We start from the raw sequence: 17,609 nt of genomic DNA, 5'->3' as shown, positions 1-17,609 counted from the left end.
TTAAACCAAAGAGATCCGCCTGCCTCTGCCTCCCTAGTGCTGGGATTAAAGGCATGCACCACCACATGAAGCATTATTAATTTGTTTTTTAATAGCTGTAAAATATTTTATTGGATATACCATAATTTACTTAGCAGTGTTTCTGTTATAGATCTTTAGTTAGTCACTGAGCTTTTACTATAATAGTCCACATAGCAATGAATATTATAGAATATAAATCATTTCTGTTGACTATTTCCTTAAGGATTATTTCCCAGCATAAAACCTTTGATAAAAAATATGGCTTTATGACATTAGTTATGTTTTACAAATGAGTGTATCAGCTTGTAGCCAATTTCATTATAACCACTCCAGCATTGGAGTGTTTATGGTGTTAAATGGTGTTGTCATTTGTTACTTGGACTAGCTATAAAATGGTTAAACAATTGTGACTTGATCTTTACATTACTTGAGGCTTTATCCCTCTGCTCTGTCTAATTTGGATTTTTGTCTGTGTGTGTATTGTTTGTTTTTACTGTAGAGACCTGCAGAGACTTGGAGAACTTCAGTCTGAGCTGGCAGGAGTAGCTGACTTCTCTGCCACCTATCTCCAGTGTCAACTGCTCCTTATTAAGGTTTGCTTGGATCCAGTGTGTTTATGAATTTTGATGCTAAGAATGAACTTGAATTGATCCAGCAGTGTTTGAGACCCTAAGTAGAAAAGCTTCTGTGAGACCATTCAGCAATGGGAAAATCACATGCTCTACAGTGATATTTTATTTGTCTCTATTTAAATAAATGTTAACTCATACAGGATCTTAGTTAGGCTTTCTCTTGCTGTGATGAAACATCCTGACCAAAAACAACTTGGGGAGGAAAGGGTTTGTTTGGCTCACACTTCCATATCACTGTTCATCATGGAAGTCAGGACAGGAACTCAAACAGGGAAGGAACTTGGAGGTAGGAGCTGATGCAGAGCCCGTGGAGAAGCTCTGCTTACATGGCTTGCTCAACCTGCTTTCTTATAGAACTCAGGACCACCAGTCCAGGGATGGCCCCACCCACAATGGACTGGGCCCTTCCTCATATATCACTAATTAAGATAATGCATCTTGGCAGTGGGGCGTGTGCCTTTAATCCCAGCACTCAGGAGGCAGAGACAGGCAGATCTCTGTGAGTTCGAGGCCAGCCTGGTCTACAGAGTGAGTTCCAGGACAGCCAGTGCTACACAGAGAAACCCTGTCTCCAAAAACAAAAAGAAAAAAGAAAATGCCCTACAGATTTGCCCACACTCCCAGTCTTACGGAGACATTTTTTCAATCAAGGTTCCCTCCTTTCAGATGACTCTCGCTTGTGTCAAGTTACCATAAAACTAACCAGCACATATGGAAATTTTTTAATTTTAGGAGAATTCTTTAATCATTCTCAAATTAGAAGGCCAGGTGTGATGGTTGCATGCCTCTAATCCCGGCACTTGAGAGGCAGAGGGTGTATCTCTGAATTTGAGGCCAACCTGGTCTACAGAGCAAGTTCCAGGACAGCCAGAGCTACACAGAGGAAACACTGTCTTGAAAAACAAAACAACAAATTAGAGCAGATTTTGTTTAGAATCCTAAAAATTGGAGCAAAGGATATATAGCTTAGTTGGTAGACTACCTGCTTAGCACTCTCAAGCTCCTGGGCTTGACCTTAGCACCATATAAACAGGTATACTATAATCCCAGCATTTGGAAGAATGGGAATTGGAGACACAAGTTCCAGGGCCACATAAGACCCTGTTTCCAAAACAGAAAGGACACTAGGGATTATTAAGTGTTTTATTTAATGGGATTGGCCACAGATTTATATAAACTTGTATACTATTTTCTTTTTTCTTTTTTTTTTGAGACAAGGTTTCCCTGTGTTGCCCTGGCTATCCTGGAATTCTCTCTCTGTAGACCAGGCTGGCTTTGAACTCACAGAGATCCACCTGCTTCTGCCAAGTGCTGGGATTAAAGGCATACACCACCACTGCCTGGCATACTATTTTCCTAAATTGCTTTTGATTTTGTTTGTCAAAGTTGAAAGGTTAATTCATTGCTCTTAAAAGGGCCAGTTCCCCAGGCCTGTGTTGGCACAGGCCTGTAATCTACCTGTTTGGGGGATTAAAGCAGCAGGATTGCAAACTCATGGCCAGCCGAGGCAACTTAGTGAAACTGCCTCCAAACTAAAAACAGCTGGTGATGGAGGTGAGTGGGAGGACATTTGCCCAGCATGTGTGTGGGTCTGGGTTACTTCCCAGTTGGGGACAGGAAAATGGAAATGGGAATAAAGGGCAAGATTGCTGGCATGAGACCCTGTCTTATTGAAAGTAGAAAAACAAAACCCACTTTTCTTAAAGCAAAAGAGGGGAATGAGAAGACATTGCTCAACTATCCGATTATTCATGCCAGCCTAGAACCTGAGCCAGGAGTGCCTTTGCAATAGGGAGGAGTTATATAAATTGTGGCATCTACTCAGCCATATGGTCTGTGGTTTCTATGGGGCATCACACCTCAATCTAACAAAATACAGTGTAATTAATATTATGTACTCCAAAAAAGATACAAAGCCTTCTATTCCAACCACACCTGTGTAAAAGCTTGCACAGGAGAACTGATTAGAAGTATGTAACCATTTTCTGTTATCCATAGTCTCAAACCTGCTGCTGTTGTTCAGTGTGATGCTCCCAGATGTGTGTGGCTCCTGACCACTTGAGTGCTACTAACTCACACTTTTGGATGTGCCGAAAGTGCAAAGTACCAACTGTATTGTTTAGACTCATGACGAAATGTGAAAATGAACCCAGCTTGAAGTAGAATAAGGTAGAAAAGACCAATTCTTAGGGACTGATTTATTGATTTATTTAGCAGTTTACTTAAAGCATTGCTTGTTCTGCCTATTTGCCAAGCATGACTTCACTTGCTACCTGGAACAGAATGACCTAGAGAAATAGCAAAAACAATTCGTCGTTGCTCTTAACAACCTGCTGACTGCCACTTACACGTCTATAAAATTTTACTTGCTGGTCCCAGCTTGTGGTTTTAGAATATAAAATGAAAATACCTACTAGGCCCGGCACTGAAGGCTTTCAGGACCTGTCCTGGCTTCAGTCCACTGAGGACATCTCATCTTCTACTCTCACTGGTGTCAGAGTGCTTATTCACAAAAGATTCCTGCAACAGCCTAGTAATTCAAAACATATTATTTAGGGCTTGGGAGATGGCCAAGCACTTGTTCTTCCAGAGAACCCAGGTTCAATTCCTAGCACCCACAGGTTGTTCCCAACCATCTGGAACTCCTCTAAAGGCACCAGGCATACATGTGGTTCCAGACATTAAAACAGCAATAACAAAACAAAAAAATTTTCCACATTTGCTAAAATGTTAGTATACTGAATTAAATAGACTATATGCATATGTTTAATTTTTGATTTTTTTGAGATAGAGGCTCTCTATGTTGTCTTGCCTATCCTAGAATGCTCTATGTAGACCAGGCTGGCCTTGAACTCATAGAGATGCCCCTGCGTCTTCCTCCTGAGTGTTTGGACTAAAGGTGTGTGCTACACCCCTGACCTATTTTAGTATATGTACTGCCGAAGCAAGCACAACCCCTGACCTAAATAGACTATATTTTAAACATTATTTTCAGTGAGCTGGGCATGGTAGTTCACACCTGCAATCCCAGTATTCAGGAGTCTGAGGTAGGAAAATTGCCAAGTTCAAGGCCAGCTTGGACTGTAGTATGAGACCATGTTCAAATAAACACCCCTAAAATGTAATTTGTCCATTTGTTTTATGGTATAAACATGCCTACTAGAAAATCGAAAGTGATATGCCCTGACTTCCATTATGTTTAGACAGGGTTAGTCTAGGTTTTTTATAATGTCATTCACTATACATGTCAGGAGGTCCTTGAAAGCCAGGCATGATACGCTTACTTGTAATCTTGGCACTGGAGAAGCTGAGACAGGAGGATCATGAGTTTGAGGCCAGCCTGGGTTACATACATAAGGACACCCTTTCTGAAGAACAGGAAAACAAAGGAAGAAGAAACTCCCTGAAAATAATGCTCCACAGCAGAAACAGTTGAAGTCGAGTCCCAGACATGGGTAGGCGAAGAGAGGGGTGGACAGTAGAGTCTGTGGCTATTGGTGGGAGTTTCACTGTAGAGAAACCAAGAGAAGGAAAGCTCTAGGGAAGAAGCTGCCTGACTTGGAGTTTTGCAAGTTGGGTAAGTGATAGGGTGTGTCAGAGGACACCGAACACAAGTGCAAAGGGACTCTTGGGTGTAAGCACGACAGTTTAGGTTTCTCATGTCAATGCAGTGACCCTGTGAACAAGGCCCCAGGCCCAGAGTGCAGGCAGCTGATTGCCTGCCAGTCCTGAGAGGGTTTCACTAGTCCTGTCTCCAAACAGTCGTGTGAGCAGCAGCTGTTGCTCTTCTGTGCAGGAGTAGGACTTGTTTACTCAGCCAGTGCAGTGATGGAGAGAAGCCCTGAGCTGGTACATTCTCAAATCAAGTGTGTCAGCTTTGTGACTGCCATGCCTGTCTCTTCTCTCCCCTGTCTGGATAGGCCTTGCAGGAAAAGCTGTGGAATGTGGCTGCCCCCTTATATCTAAAGCAGAGTGATTTGGCCTCAGCAGCAGCAAAACAGGTACGCCTATGGAGACTCTTGAGACAGATCTGTCTGGGAATTAGCCAGTCTACAGGCCTTCCTGTGGCCATGTGCCCTGGCTTCTGTGATTTCAGGTCCATAGACGTTAGTACTAGGCCTGTGTGATGACTCTGCACAGCACTGTGCACAGCACTGGGCTGCAGAGTCAGGCTAGTTCTGGTCTCAGGTCTCTTCTACCTTACTAGGTGATAAATTGAATAAGTTATTTGAGTCTCTTGGAGTTTCCTCCTCTATAAAACGTGGCAGTTGAATCGCATGATTTCTGAGATTCTTTGGTGGTCTAACTAACCTATTATCAGCTTGTGGGCCATTGAGGAGGCTCAGCAGGTCGAAGTGCTTGCTGTGAAGGCCTGATAACCTGAATTCAGTCCCCAGAACTCACATAAAGTACCCACACTTACATACATCACATACGCACATACACAGTTTATGTTGTACCATTTATATTGGTGTGTTTCAAATATATTAAAACCTAATAAATACAGTTGTGAATCTTATATCTAAAAATGCATGTAAATTGATTTTGAGGTTGTTTAAGTAATTTTATCAATTCTTTGGTACTTTCATACAGTGTATTTTATATTCACCTATACTCTTTATAAGTTCCCAAATTCACTCACACCTCTCTACCTCCCAATTTTGTGTCTTTTTTTTTTTTTTAAATAACTTATTGAACCCAGCTTGTGCTGCGTACATACTCCTGGGTGTAAAACCAACCACTGGAATATGGTTAGCCTACCAGGATCCACACTCGTAAAGAAAATGGAAGCCATCACCTGTCCATAGCTCCTCAGCTAGGGGTAGAAGCTTGTGAAGCCGTTTTCCTTCCATGATATTTTACTGATTGTTAATTGTCTTTTCTTTATAGATCATGGAAGAAACCTACAAAATGGAGTTTATGTATAGCGGTGTGGAGAATAAACAGGTGGTGATCATACACCACATGAGGCTTCAGGCCAAAGCTCTGCAACTTATAGTAACTGCACGAACTACTCGAGGGTAAGATGTCGTGCTGAACAGAATAGGTGGCATTCTCCTTCTGAGGACACCATCGGATACATTCACAGCTCTCTTCAGGCTACTGATGAGTAAGATGTAGGAGGGTCTGCTAATTTCATTTTCAGATATTCATAAGTATACTATGCTTAGGTCAGATTAGATGCATGCCTGAGCTTTCTAACCGAAGGCCCGGCTCCTGGTCCTCTGGTCCTCAGAGAGATCATTGACTTTGCTTGTTGCTCTTGTCTTCAGAGCTCAGTTCTACGGTATAGTATAGTCACTCTCTTCTCACGGATGCTCGGGGTTCTGGGACTTCATGTCCTCACTCCTTCGTTCACAGTCACAAGTCTCTTACACTTTGCTTTTTTTCCTGCAGCGTTGACCCCTTATTTGGAATGTGTGAAAAATTTTTACAGGAAGTGGATTTTTTTCAGAGGTAAGTATTTGGTAATTCTTATGACGGTTTTTTTCATCTTGTATGCAGAAAGTAACCTAACAGGCACCAAACGAGATCACATGTCTTTTCCATGCTGCTGAGCTATCCATCACCTGTTGTTAGTGTGCCCTAACGTGGTATTTTCTTTAATGATGTATAAACATTCCTGAATCTAGAGCTTCAAAAGTAAACATATGACTAAATAATAAAAACATAAGGGGCCATTTGGAATCGGCACTTAGCTGACCTACAGAAAAACAAGTATGAAGGAAATGTATGAACTGTTCAATGAAAAATTATAACTTCTTGGTTTTTTTCCTTGTTATTCTAAAATTTGCATATTTCTCTACAAACAACAACAAACTGTTCTTTAATTCCTTTTATGTTTTTGCTTGAGATAGGATCTTGTTATGTTGCCCAGACTGGCCTTGAATTACTGATCTTCCTGCCTCAGCCTCCTGAATGGTAGGGTTACAGGTGTGCACCAGTGTGCCTGGTGTTGTTCTTTGCCTTTTTGAGACAGAGTCTCATGTAGTTTAGGCAAACCGTGAACTTGCTGTGTAGCTAAAGCTGGTCTTGAACTCCTGATCCTCCTGTCTGTACCTCCCAAGCGCTAGGGACTATTGGCGTCCACCACCATGCCAGCTGTCCTTTAATTCTGAAGTGAAATAGTAGCAAGTGAGGTGTGGTGATACACGAGCAGTCCAGAGTGGTGATTGTTCTCTGAATGAAATGGAGTTTGGTTTCCAGCACCCATATTGAGTGTCTCACAACCACCTATAACTCCAGTTCCAGAGGATTTGAAGCCTTCTTGTGGCTGCTGCCAGTACCTGTACTTACGTGCACATACCCACACACAGTGTTGGCTCCCAGCACTCACATCACAACCGCCTATAACTCTAGTTGCAGGGGATCTGATGCCTTCTTTTGGCCTCCCCTGGCACCAGGCATGCACATAATGCACATACATAAAATTAAGATAAATTCAGGCTGGAGAGATGGCTTAGTGCTTAAGAGCACTGGCTGCCCTTCCATAGGATGTGGGTCCAATTCCCAGCACCCAAAATGGCAGATCATGCTGGGTGGTGGTGGCGCACGCCTTTAATCCTAGCACTGGGAGGCAGAGGCAGGTGGATCTCTGTGAGTTCGAGGCCAGCCTGGTCTACCAAGTGAGTTCCAGGGAAGGCGCAAAGCTACACAAAGAAACCCTGTCTCGAAAAACCAAAAAAAAAAGGCAGATCACAATGTTTATAACTCCAGTCCCAAGGGTCTGACACCTACTTCTGTCCTCCATGGACCAAATATACACTTGGTGTACAGATATACAAAGGCAAAATACCCATACACATAAAAATAAAATTTAAATAATAAAATAAACCTTTTCCTTTCACCATGTAACTGTGGCTGGTACAGAACACTGTGTAGACCAGGCTGACCTCAAACTTACAGATATCTGCCTGCTTCTGACTCCTGAGTGGTAGGATTAAAGGCGTGTGTCACAATAATCTGCCAAAAAGAAACCTTAAACAACAAAAAGTTCTTTCAGGCTTGATGGAGGACACACCCTATAATCTCAGCAGTTGAAAGGCCAAGGTTTCTCTGGGCTATCGTGAGACCCTGTCTCAAACCACAGCAAAAAAAGTTGGGGTTATAGCTCAGAGGGAAAAAGACTTTCATACCATGTGTAAGGCCGAGGGATCAATCCCTGATACTACTGCATATGGGTAGACAAAAAACCCAGTTCTGTGGGCAGGTGGTGGTGGTGGTGGTGGTGGTGGTGGTGGTGGTGGTGGTGGTGGTGGTGGTGCAGCACGCCTTTAATCCCAGCACTCGGGAGACAGAGCCAGGCAGATCTCTGTGAGTTCGAGGCCATCCTGGTCTACAGAGCGAGATCCAGGACAGGCACCAAAACTACACAGAGAAACCCTGTCTCCAAAAACCAAAACCAACCAAACAAACAAAACCAGTTGTGTTTTCTTGCTTATTATTATGTTCCTCAGACCTACAATAGTACCTGGCACTTGATGGGTCCTTCTAAAAAAAAATATTTGTCCAATTAATGAATCTATAAGAAGAAATGATAATCCTAATAGTGGAATGATTAAATATGGCCATGTAAAACACTCAGGTATATGTCTCACATTCATGGTTATTCTTTCTTCTTTCTGTTTGTTTGGAGACAGAGTCTCAAACTATAGCCCAGGCTGGTCTTGAACTCACACAATAACCCTCCTGCTTCAGCCTCCCAAATTCTGAGATTATAGGTATGAGTCATCCACACCCAGTGAAACAGGCTCTGAAAACAAGCAAAACAGCAAAATCTTGTGTGTATGTGTGTGAGAGAGTATGTCTATGTTTACACATGTTTTGTATGTGCCAGATGTAGTGTTTTCATTAAACACTTTCCACCTTATTTATTGAGGCAGGGGCATTGGCTAAACCTGGAGTTTGCTGATGAGTTTGAGCGGCTGGCCAGGAAGCCCCGGGGGCCCTCTGCCTTCCCAGTGCTGGGATGATACAGGCTCATGCTACGGCTCCCAGCTTTTTTCGTGGATGCTGGGGGTTCGATTCAGTCCTCAGGACTGCAAGCAAGGGAGTTATTGACTGAGCTGTCTCTCCGCCTCAGCTGTGGCTCTTCGGCTGATCATGTTGCTGTTCCACACCGATCTGTGTCCCTGTCGATTTCAGACATGATCCCCAAGCTCTTCCCATTTCAGTACTCTGCCTGCTTCCGGGCTTGGCAGAAATACAGGCTTAGCTTAACTGCAGTGAGTGAGTGGATAGTCAGTTGCTTCTGTGTGTGCATGCAGGTGTTTCATTGCCGATCTGCCCCACCTCCAAGACAGCTTTGTGGACAAGCTTCTTGATCTTATGCCCCGACTCATGGCATCTAAACCCGCGGAAGTGATCAAAATTCTACAGACAATGCTGCGGCAGAGCACCTTCCTCCATCTCCCGCTTCCAGAGCAGGTCAGAGTCCATGGCGTCTGTCTGCCAAATCTGTCCAGATACTAAAAACCATTTACTGGGGGCTGGAGACATGGCTCAGTGGATAAGAGCACTGACTGCTCTTCCAGAGGTCCTGAGTTCAATCCCCAGCACCCACATGGTGGCTCACAACCATCTGTAATGAGATCTGGTGCCCTCTTCTGGTGTGCAGGCATACATGCAGGCAGAACACAGTATACATAATAAATAAATAAATCTATTTAAAAAAAAAACACACAACCATTTACTCCAGTGAGCTTCTTTGATCAGGGGATCAAGTAAGCTCGGGTCCTTCCTCTGACTGTTTTTATTACCGGTATTCATGGGGGAGGGGTCCCACAGCATATGGGTGGGTCCAAAGGATCAAACTCGAGTTATCAGCCATGGTGGTAGGGCCCATCCTCACTGAGCTATCTCACTGGCCTAGAAATCAGCATATTTTCTTGTTTATAGATCCACAAAGCCTCAGCCACAATCATTGAGCCAGCAGGCGAGTCGGACAACCCTTTGCGGTTTACGTCTGGGTTGGTGGTAGCCTTGGATGTGGATGCAACCCTGGAACATGTGCAAGACCCTCAGAACAGTGTAAAGGTCCAGGTGTGTTAGGTTTGGGCTGGGGGGGGGGTTAACACTGGTATTGTGTTAAAATACTTAACTTTGGTACTTTCGTAATCTACTTAAGGAACCAAAACTAAAAAGAGATGAAAAGATGCTCCATGGCAAGAGCCTGGGCTTGGAGGCCAACTGTTATTGAGCAAATAAAACTCTAACCTCAGGTTCTACACCTGAAGATAGGAATAGAAGACATTAGCATGGAGTGTATATAATGTCCTCAGAATCCAGGAAGGTTTACTAAGTGGCAGGTTCCTGCCTGTCTACTGTATAATGTAGACTTTAGGTGTAATCCTTTCTCACACCTCATATACCGTTTTCTGCCCTGCCATATTACTTCCTGGGATTAAAGGCATGAGATCTCAAGTGTTGGGATTAAAGGTGTGTGCTACCACTGCCTGGCTGTATGTCTAATCTAGTAGCTGTCTCTGTCCTCTGATCCTCGGGCAAGTTTATTGGGGTACACAATATATCACTACAGTATCTCAAAACATTAACAAAGATAACTTAGTGAGCAAAAAGCTTAAAGTCTATAGAACATAAAAATCTAGGCCACACATTCTTGTAACACGGAGCTTAGGTGGGTGGGTGTGGAGATAGGTGGATTCCTGAGAGCTCATTGTCCATTCAGTCTAGCCAAAATGCCTTAAAAATAAGATGGAGAGCCAGGCAGTGGTGGCACACACCTTTAATCCCAGCACTCTGGAGACAGAGGCAAGTAGATCTCTATGAGTTCAAGGCCAACCTGGTCTACAGAGCCAGTTCTAGGACAGACTCCAAAACTGCACAGAGAAACATTGTCTGGAAAAAAGAAAGAAAAGAAAATAGAGTGTGTCCTCTGACCTCCTGGGGTATTACTACCCCTCTCCCCATACACACACATACCCAAACAGCAAAAAAGAATCAGAGCAGAGAGAGAGAAAGAGAAAAATAAAAATAGATCTGTCAGACCTTGAGAGGACCCAAGATATGTGGAGAGATGAAAGATTTGAGCAAGTGGATAAGAGCCGTCCTTCCCTGAATTTTGGAGTTGAAAGGATGATCTGATTCCTGTAGCTGGTCCAGTCTGCTCCTAGTGTCAGCTTTATTTGTTTCTCCAGTCTGCTTGCACCCTGGTCATGTGATAGGCTCTCTATACAGGTAGCTGGAGGCCCTCAAGTTGTTGAGGAAAGAATTCATTCTGTGCCCATTGGCGAGATGCGAAGACCTGGCTAATGGTGTCAACACACCCTTCTTTGAGTACTCTGTGGAAATAGTCAGATAAATGCTTTCCTATCTGATAGTACACAGTGACTATTACAGAAATTGCTTTCTCACTGTCAGATGAGTGTTAAATGCTGGGCCCTGATATGTTTCAGAACTAAGGAGGGAAGTCATTCTAATGGGGTGCTTGGGAGAGTTTTCCACAGTTAGAATTATTAACTGTTACCTATTAATAGGGACACTATTCCTATCATTTATTTACCAGGGATTTGAGAAATATTTACTGGACACTGTTTCTTCTAGTAGTGTGTGTGTGTGTGTGTGTGTGTGTGTGTGTGTGTGTGTGTGTGTGTGTGTGACTGTTTTTTTCCTTAGGTTTTTTCAAGACAGGGCTTCTCTATCCTGGAATTTACTCTGTAGACCAGGCTGGCCTTGTGCCTCTGCTTCTCAAGTACACCACCCCTGCCTCGTATGTGTTCCCCTTTAAGAAGCAGTTCTTTATGATGGCTAGGGTCACCTTTCTACTACTGACCTGGGGTTCACAGTAAATGTCATCATTATTTTCTTAGCTCCTCCCTCTTCTGTTGCCCCATTTCTGTCATATTTTAGGTCTTGTATCCAGATGGCCAGGCTCAGATGATCCACCCCAAGCCAGCAGATTTTCGGAACCCTGGCCCAGGGCGGCACCGTCTCATCACTCAGGTGTACCTCTCCCATACTGCCTGGACAGGTAAGAGTCAGTGGGTTGGGTGGGCAGGAAAATATCTCCCCATTAATCTCAGTATCTTCTCATTATGATTTCCTTTTTTAGTTTGCTTATTTGTTTGTTTGAGGGCAGCCCTGGCTGGCCTCCAACTCCATCTGCCTCTGCCTCCCGAGCACTGGGATTAAAGGCATGTGCCACCATACCCTGATTGAACTTGATCTCTCTTAAGTAAGGATCTCATAAGCTCAAACATTAATATGTTTGGACTAATTTTCTGTTTGCACACGGAACAAAATTCTGTTAGAGGACACACGGGAGATTATAGAGTGCAAGTCTCCTGGAAATAGACTGGGCTGCACATGAGCAGACTACTTTCTTGTTCTAACTGTGCCTCTGACACACCATTTGTTCTTGGGGAAGTCCCTCTTGAGTCATCTTCTTCACTTCCAAAATGAAGATGATAATTCTCAACCTATAAATGAGTGAGGATTATTCTTGGTATTAAAGTTTCATGTTTCTTAAACAAATATTATAAATCGTTATCTCTTTGTGTATGATCAGTCCATCTTATTCTTTTGAAACAAATTAAATGAAAAGTAACTGTCCCTCCCATAGCCATGAACTGTTTGGGGCTAACGGAGTTTGTTTTATAGACTTAGAACTGAACCTGGATGGCTTAGGTCTGTATGCAAGTGCGCACGCACACATTATATTCACCTGTAAGAATAAAATGGGAGAATACAGATGCGTAAGACTTTACATTTGACGCCCATAGTGCTTCTTAGAAAACTCAAGGAAAACTCAGTCTGCAGATTCTAAGACACCAGACTCCTTTGGCCACAGTGGTGTTTGCTAAATCACTGGGGATGACTTAGGAACATGACTTTTACTAGGAAAGGTGATACTGCCACCAGTTTGGTTTTATGAATAGGGAACTACTCTCTATAGTTTTATTTTATACTGTCTTTGTTTTGAAATACCTGAAAAGGGGCTGGGCACATGGCTCAGTGGGTAAAGTGTTTGCCATGCGAGCAAGAGGACCTGAGTTCAGATCCCCAACACCCAGGTAAAGCCAGGGGCAGCAATAACACCCACAGCCCCAGTGCAAGGGCAGTGAATATGGAGCATCCGTGAGGCTTGTCGGCCAGGCAGTCCAGCCATTTTGGTGAGCTCTGGGTTCAGTGGCTGCAAAAAGTTAGGTGGGGGGCTCAGAGAGATGGCTCAGTGCTTCAGAGCACTGGCTGTTCCTCCAGAGGACCTGGATTAATTCCCAGCACGCACATGGTGGGTCACAGCTGTCTGTAGCTCCAGTTCCAGGAGATGTGGTGCCCTCTTGTAGCTGTGTGTATAGCAGGTGCACAGGTGGTACCCAGACATGCACACAGTCAAAAGTCAGACACTTAGAAAAAAACATTTTTAACTTTGTTTTTCAAGACAGGGTTTCTGTGTGTAGCCCTGGCTGTCCTGGACCTCACTCTGTAGACCAGGCTGGCCTCAAACTCAGAGATCCACCTGCTTCTGCCTCCCAAGTACTGAGATTAAAGGTGTGCGCCACCGTATCCAGCTTAATTTTCTTTTTTAACTCTGAAAGAAAAAAAAGCAAGCAATTGAAGAAGACAATGCTATCAACTTCTGGCTCCCACTTGTGCACATACATGCACATGCACTAGTGCACACACAAAGTACTAACATACATGACAAACTAGTGCCATCAAAGGTTTCCTTCTATCAGACATATTAGATGCATATGATGACTATGAAGTTTTCATAAAGAGGAAGTTAGAGTAGCCCCTTTGGTGTTTTTGTGGCATAGGACCAGGCATCTCAGGGTACCCAGGATCGGCTTCCCTGAGTGTCCTTCATTCTGTATCTTTGTGGCGTGTTTTTGCACTATTTTGTGTGTGTGCATGTATAGCTAAGGATCCAATCCCGAGCTTCTACATACTAGGCGGGCATTCTACCACTGAGCTACACTCCCAACCCACCTAAATGGTTTGATTCAAGGATGACGGACACCAAGAAAGACACACCGTAGTACAGTATCGCTTGGAGAGCTCTAACTCACTGATTTGTCCCCAGAGAACTCAGCCCCTAGTTACTATTGTTCATCTCTAATTCTTTGCTTAGCACTTATTCGTGTCAGATGTTTTCTCACTTAATTGTTTACATGATGTTTTCTCCCATCTGAAATAAGTTTTGTGGTAGGGAACATGCTTGTTTCCACCACTACCACCTGTGTCCACAGTACCTGATACGTGGTAGGCACTAGACAAATAATAACGACAGCATAGGTTATTTTGAGGTTCTGAAATGGACATGAGGCTTTTTTTTTTTTTTTTTTTTTTTGGTGGTGCTAGGAATAGAACCCAGGATCTTGGACAAGCTAGGCAAGTGCTTTGTCACTGAGCCCAGGTCTGGCTCTTAGAAATCTGAATGTCCGGGACCACCTGCCCACCCTTTTTCCCCATTCATGTTCCCCTCTAGTCTGGGACAAGTAAGTAAAATATGGTCTTGATTCTTCTCCCTAACGCAGGAAGTGGGGGCCAGAATTTGTGAGGACCTTAGCTGCTTCGGGAGGCAGGATGCTACCTTATAGAGAGCTAAGTCTCGGCAGTCTGGGTTTTAGATCTTTCCTTTCCTGTGTGATCCTGAAGAACTTACTTAACATCTCCAACTCCTTTTCCTTTAGGATCTTCTAGGCAGAGTGAATGGATATATTGTAGGGTTTGTCTCGGGTGACTTTATCTCCTCCCACCATTGCCTCTCTTTTGCTTCCTCTCCCCTCTCCTCTCCTCTGGCATTAGCTTGAATTGCCATTCCTATCAGACGCTGATGAGGGAAGGCAGAATGACTACATGCTCTCCTCTGACATGCCCAGGATTTGGCTCCTTGAAGTGCTGTGAATATTGACTGGGATGGTCTAGGAGTGTGATGAGAAAGCGGATGCTGCTGGGCTCGCCTGGCTCCACTCCGAGGGGAGATTATTCTGGAAGTCTGGTATTGGAAGAGTGCTTGTGTCATCACTGCACTCAGGACTGTGTCAGGCCTCGTGGTGTGGGTGTGTTTACACTACATGGCTGGAGCTGTGAGGCTGCACTTAGTGCTCATGCTGAACTCAGTGGGCCTGGATGCTCTGGCCTTGGCTGCCTGGAGGAGAGCAATCTAGCCTTTGCTCTGACCCTGAGAGACCAGAAATAGAGTTGGTGATACATTAGGAGTCCTGGAGCCTTTGTCCTATTTGATGTTGAACCATCCAGCTCATTCTTACCCTCTGAACTTTTAGCCAGAAGATGATCTTTAACTCTTGCACCAAAGTAGAGCACACTCAAGCTTGTTCTGTTCTGTGCCTTGCAATTGCTGAATGTCCTTCTGAACTTCTCTCCCTCTCCTTTGTGTGGAAGCCATGTGGTTAACGTGGCTCCGTTTCTCACAGGGTGGATTTGGGCAGCCACTTAGAGCTATCTGAGTGAGCTCCTGGACTTTTTTCAAGATCGTGATTCTTTTTTTCATGGTGTGGCAGGAAAGAACTCGTGGGGTTTTGTGTTTGGCACAGAGTGGGTATTTCATTCCAAAGCCTTCCTGCATTCTTTCCTCAGTACGTTTAGACTCAATTAGAGCATGTCCTATACTCCATTGCAAGTCAACCAAAACAGCCAACAGCTCCTAGGGGGTTTGTTTACTCTCGTTAGGCCTGCCGCAGTCAGGCAGTAGATCTGCAGTGTAATTTATGAAAGAATCAAAGGGATTCTGATAGTTTAGGTCCCTGAAACATGTTCCTTTCCACTGGTAACAGATTTTTGCCAGAACTATTGCCTTGAAGCTTTTGTCTCTACTAAAAAAGTCAAGTCTAAGATGCACACAGCCCAGAGCCTAACACTGAATTGCCAGTCTAGGTTGAGAAAAGGCCACAGCCACTGTGGCTCCCTTCGGGTTTCTCTCAGGTGGCCTCAATTGCTGTGGCCTTGAGCTGCAGGAAACTTGCACATAGCCACGGAGGCAGTGGCATTACATCTGCAGCCTCAGGGTCGGCTCACAGGATTCAGGCTAGAATGCTGTTGTTTGTAGTTGAGGATAAAGAGGGATGCAGACATAGGAAAAGACAGTGTCTCACTATGCATCTCTGGTTGTCCTGGAACTCACTATGTTGATTAGGCTGGCCTCAAAGTCAAGGAGAGATTTGCTGGCCTCTGCCTCCAGGGTGCTGGGATAAAAGGTGTGTGTCACCCCACTTAGCTTCACAGCCCATCTTTGATGGTACTTTATTTACAATTTCATTTGAATTCCTAGAAGTTGCCCAGTGATGGAGGATTTCTTGTCTTGTTTTTGTTTTTCAGAGCCATGCCAGGTGGAAGTGAGGCTGTTGCTGGCCTACAACTCCGGTGCACGCATTCCAAAATCTCCATGGATAGAGGGTGGTGAGATGTCACCACAGCTGGAAACCACCAGCATTGAGGGCACCATTCCCTTCAGTAAGCCTGTGAAAGTTTACATAATGCCCAAGCCTGCAAGACGCTGACCCACAAGCAGTCTTCACAGCCATGGCCTAGAGGCCCTTTCTAGGTACCAGTGAGCAGAAGTGGTGTGTAGGTGTGAACATGTCAACCTTACGATCTCATTTAGTATCCTACACAGGGTCGATCATTTTTGCATTAAAGACAGAAATACTCTGGTTTATCTCCTCCGTTCCATAATAAAGTTGAGAAAACACCTAGCTGTTCTAGTTTCTGGTCCTTAAAAATAAAAAAGACCCATAGCAGTAATAACACATTAATTCTGAGATGTAAAACATATGGTCTGATTTTCCAGGCATTTCCAAGTCCTGGTTATTCAAGCCATAGTCTTGTTTCTTGAAGTAACAGATTGTTTGCCAAAGTCAACTCCAAAGCCATTTTAACAGCTGCATATTAATCACTAAAAGATTCTGAAGGACCTTAGACATCTGTTGTCTTCCTGAGAGACCTTTCCTAACCAGGCGATGGATGGGCCAGGAAATGACAAAATGGCAGGACAATAAGTCCTTCTCATCCTGAGATAAATTCTCGATCTTGCTTGCCATTATCCTCAGAATCTCTTTCCCATTGTGGTTTGTGCCCTTAATCCCAGCACTCGGGAGGCAGAGGTAGGCGGATCTCTGTGAATTTGAGGCCAGCCTGGGCTACAGAGTGAGTTCCAGGACAGGCTCCAAAGCTACACAGAGAAACCCTGTCTTGGAGGGGGAAGGGGGGCGCGACCATATTTTGGGAAAGAAAGCAGTGTTGTGGGAAGATGGTTCCCAGTAGAGGAAAGAAAGTCCTACCTGGCAGCGTCTCTGCTGCACTGGACCTGCCTAAAAGGTCCAGGTGAGACGGACTACGTCAGTGCTGCAGAGAGGCTAACTGGGAAGCAGGCCTGTGCTGTGTGTGCGTGGCATCCACATGAGGCTTAGAGATTAAGTCACAGTTTGAAAAACCGTATTCATTCAAAGGATTCCGAAGGCCCAGGCTATTCTACTACAGGGAAATTATATGGGTGCTCTGGATTGAGTGTGTCTCCTAAAGTTCACACATGGGAACCACATCTATAAGGCCACATTGTGGGAAGCAGGCCTCATAAGGGGTGGTGCAGTTAGTCATGAGAGCCTTGCCTTAGGATTGGGTTAATGTCATTATAATGGGACTGGGTTACTTAGCAAAAACAAGGTTTTTGGGCCAACCATGGTGGTGCACACCTATAATCCCAGCACTCTGCAAGCAGAGGCAAGTTGGATCTCTGAGTTCAAGACCAGCCTGGTTTACACAGTAAGTTTTAGGACAGCCAAAGCTGAGACTCTCTCAAAACAAAAAACAAGATGTGTGGATTTTTTTTTATGTGGGGGTGGGGGTGGGGGTCTCAGTGGCATTTCTGGGAAGAGCTGTGCAAGCATGAGGACCTGATTTGAATTCCCAGCACCCACATAAAAGCTAGACTTGTTGGCATGCATCTGTAACTATAGGATGGAGTTGAGGCAGGAA

General features: G+C 44.3%; 1 protein-coding gene across 2 annotated transcripts in view; it reads left to right on the top strand.

The window, feature by feature from the left end:
* Ints4 (integrator complex subunit 4) overlaps positions 1-16,330 on the top strand; it is a 78,094-nt gene extending 61,764 nt beyond the window's left edge. For both annotated transcript variants that reach the window (XM_028877447.2, XM_028877448.2), the window contains exons 16-23: positions 521-614; positions 4,574-4,654; positions 5,544-5,674; positions 6,051-6,110; positions 8,921-9,080; positions 9,552-9,695; positions 11,523-11,643; positions 15,954-16,330. In XM_028877447.2, the coding sequence (XP_028733280.1) occupies positions 521-614; positions 4,574-4,654; positions 5,544-5,674; positions 6,051-6,110; positions 8,921-9,080; positions 9,552-9,695; positions 11,523-11,643; positions 15,954-16,135 (973 nt within the window). In that variant the 3' untranslated portion in view covers positions 16,136-16,330. The remainder of the gene's footprint in view (positions 1-520; positions 615-4,573; positions 4,655-5,543; positions 5,675-6,050; positions 6,111-8,920; positions 9,081-9,551; positions 9,696-11,522; positions 11,644-15,953) is intronic.
* The last annotated feature ends 1,279 nt before the right edge of the window (positions 16,331-17,609 follow it).

This window comes from Peromyscus leucopus, chromosome 1 (genome assembly GCF_004664715.2).
Source record: "Peromyscus leucopus breed LL Stock chromosome 1, UCI_PerLeu_2.1, whole genome shotgun sequence".
NCBI classification, from domain to species: domain Eukaryota; kingdom Metazoa; phylum Chordata; class Mammalia; order Rodentia; family Cricetidae; genus Peromyscus; species Peromyscus leucopus.
Note: the sequence above shows the minus strand (reverse complement) of the source record. Positions and strands in the feature narration are given on the sequence as shown.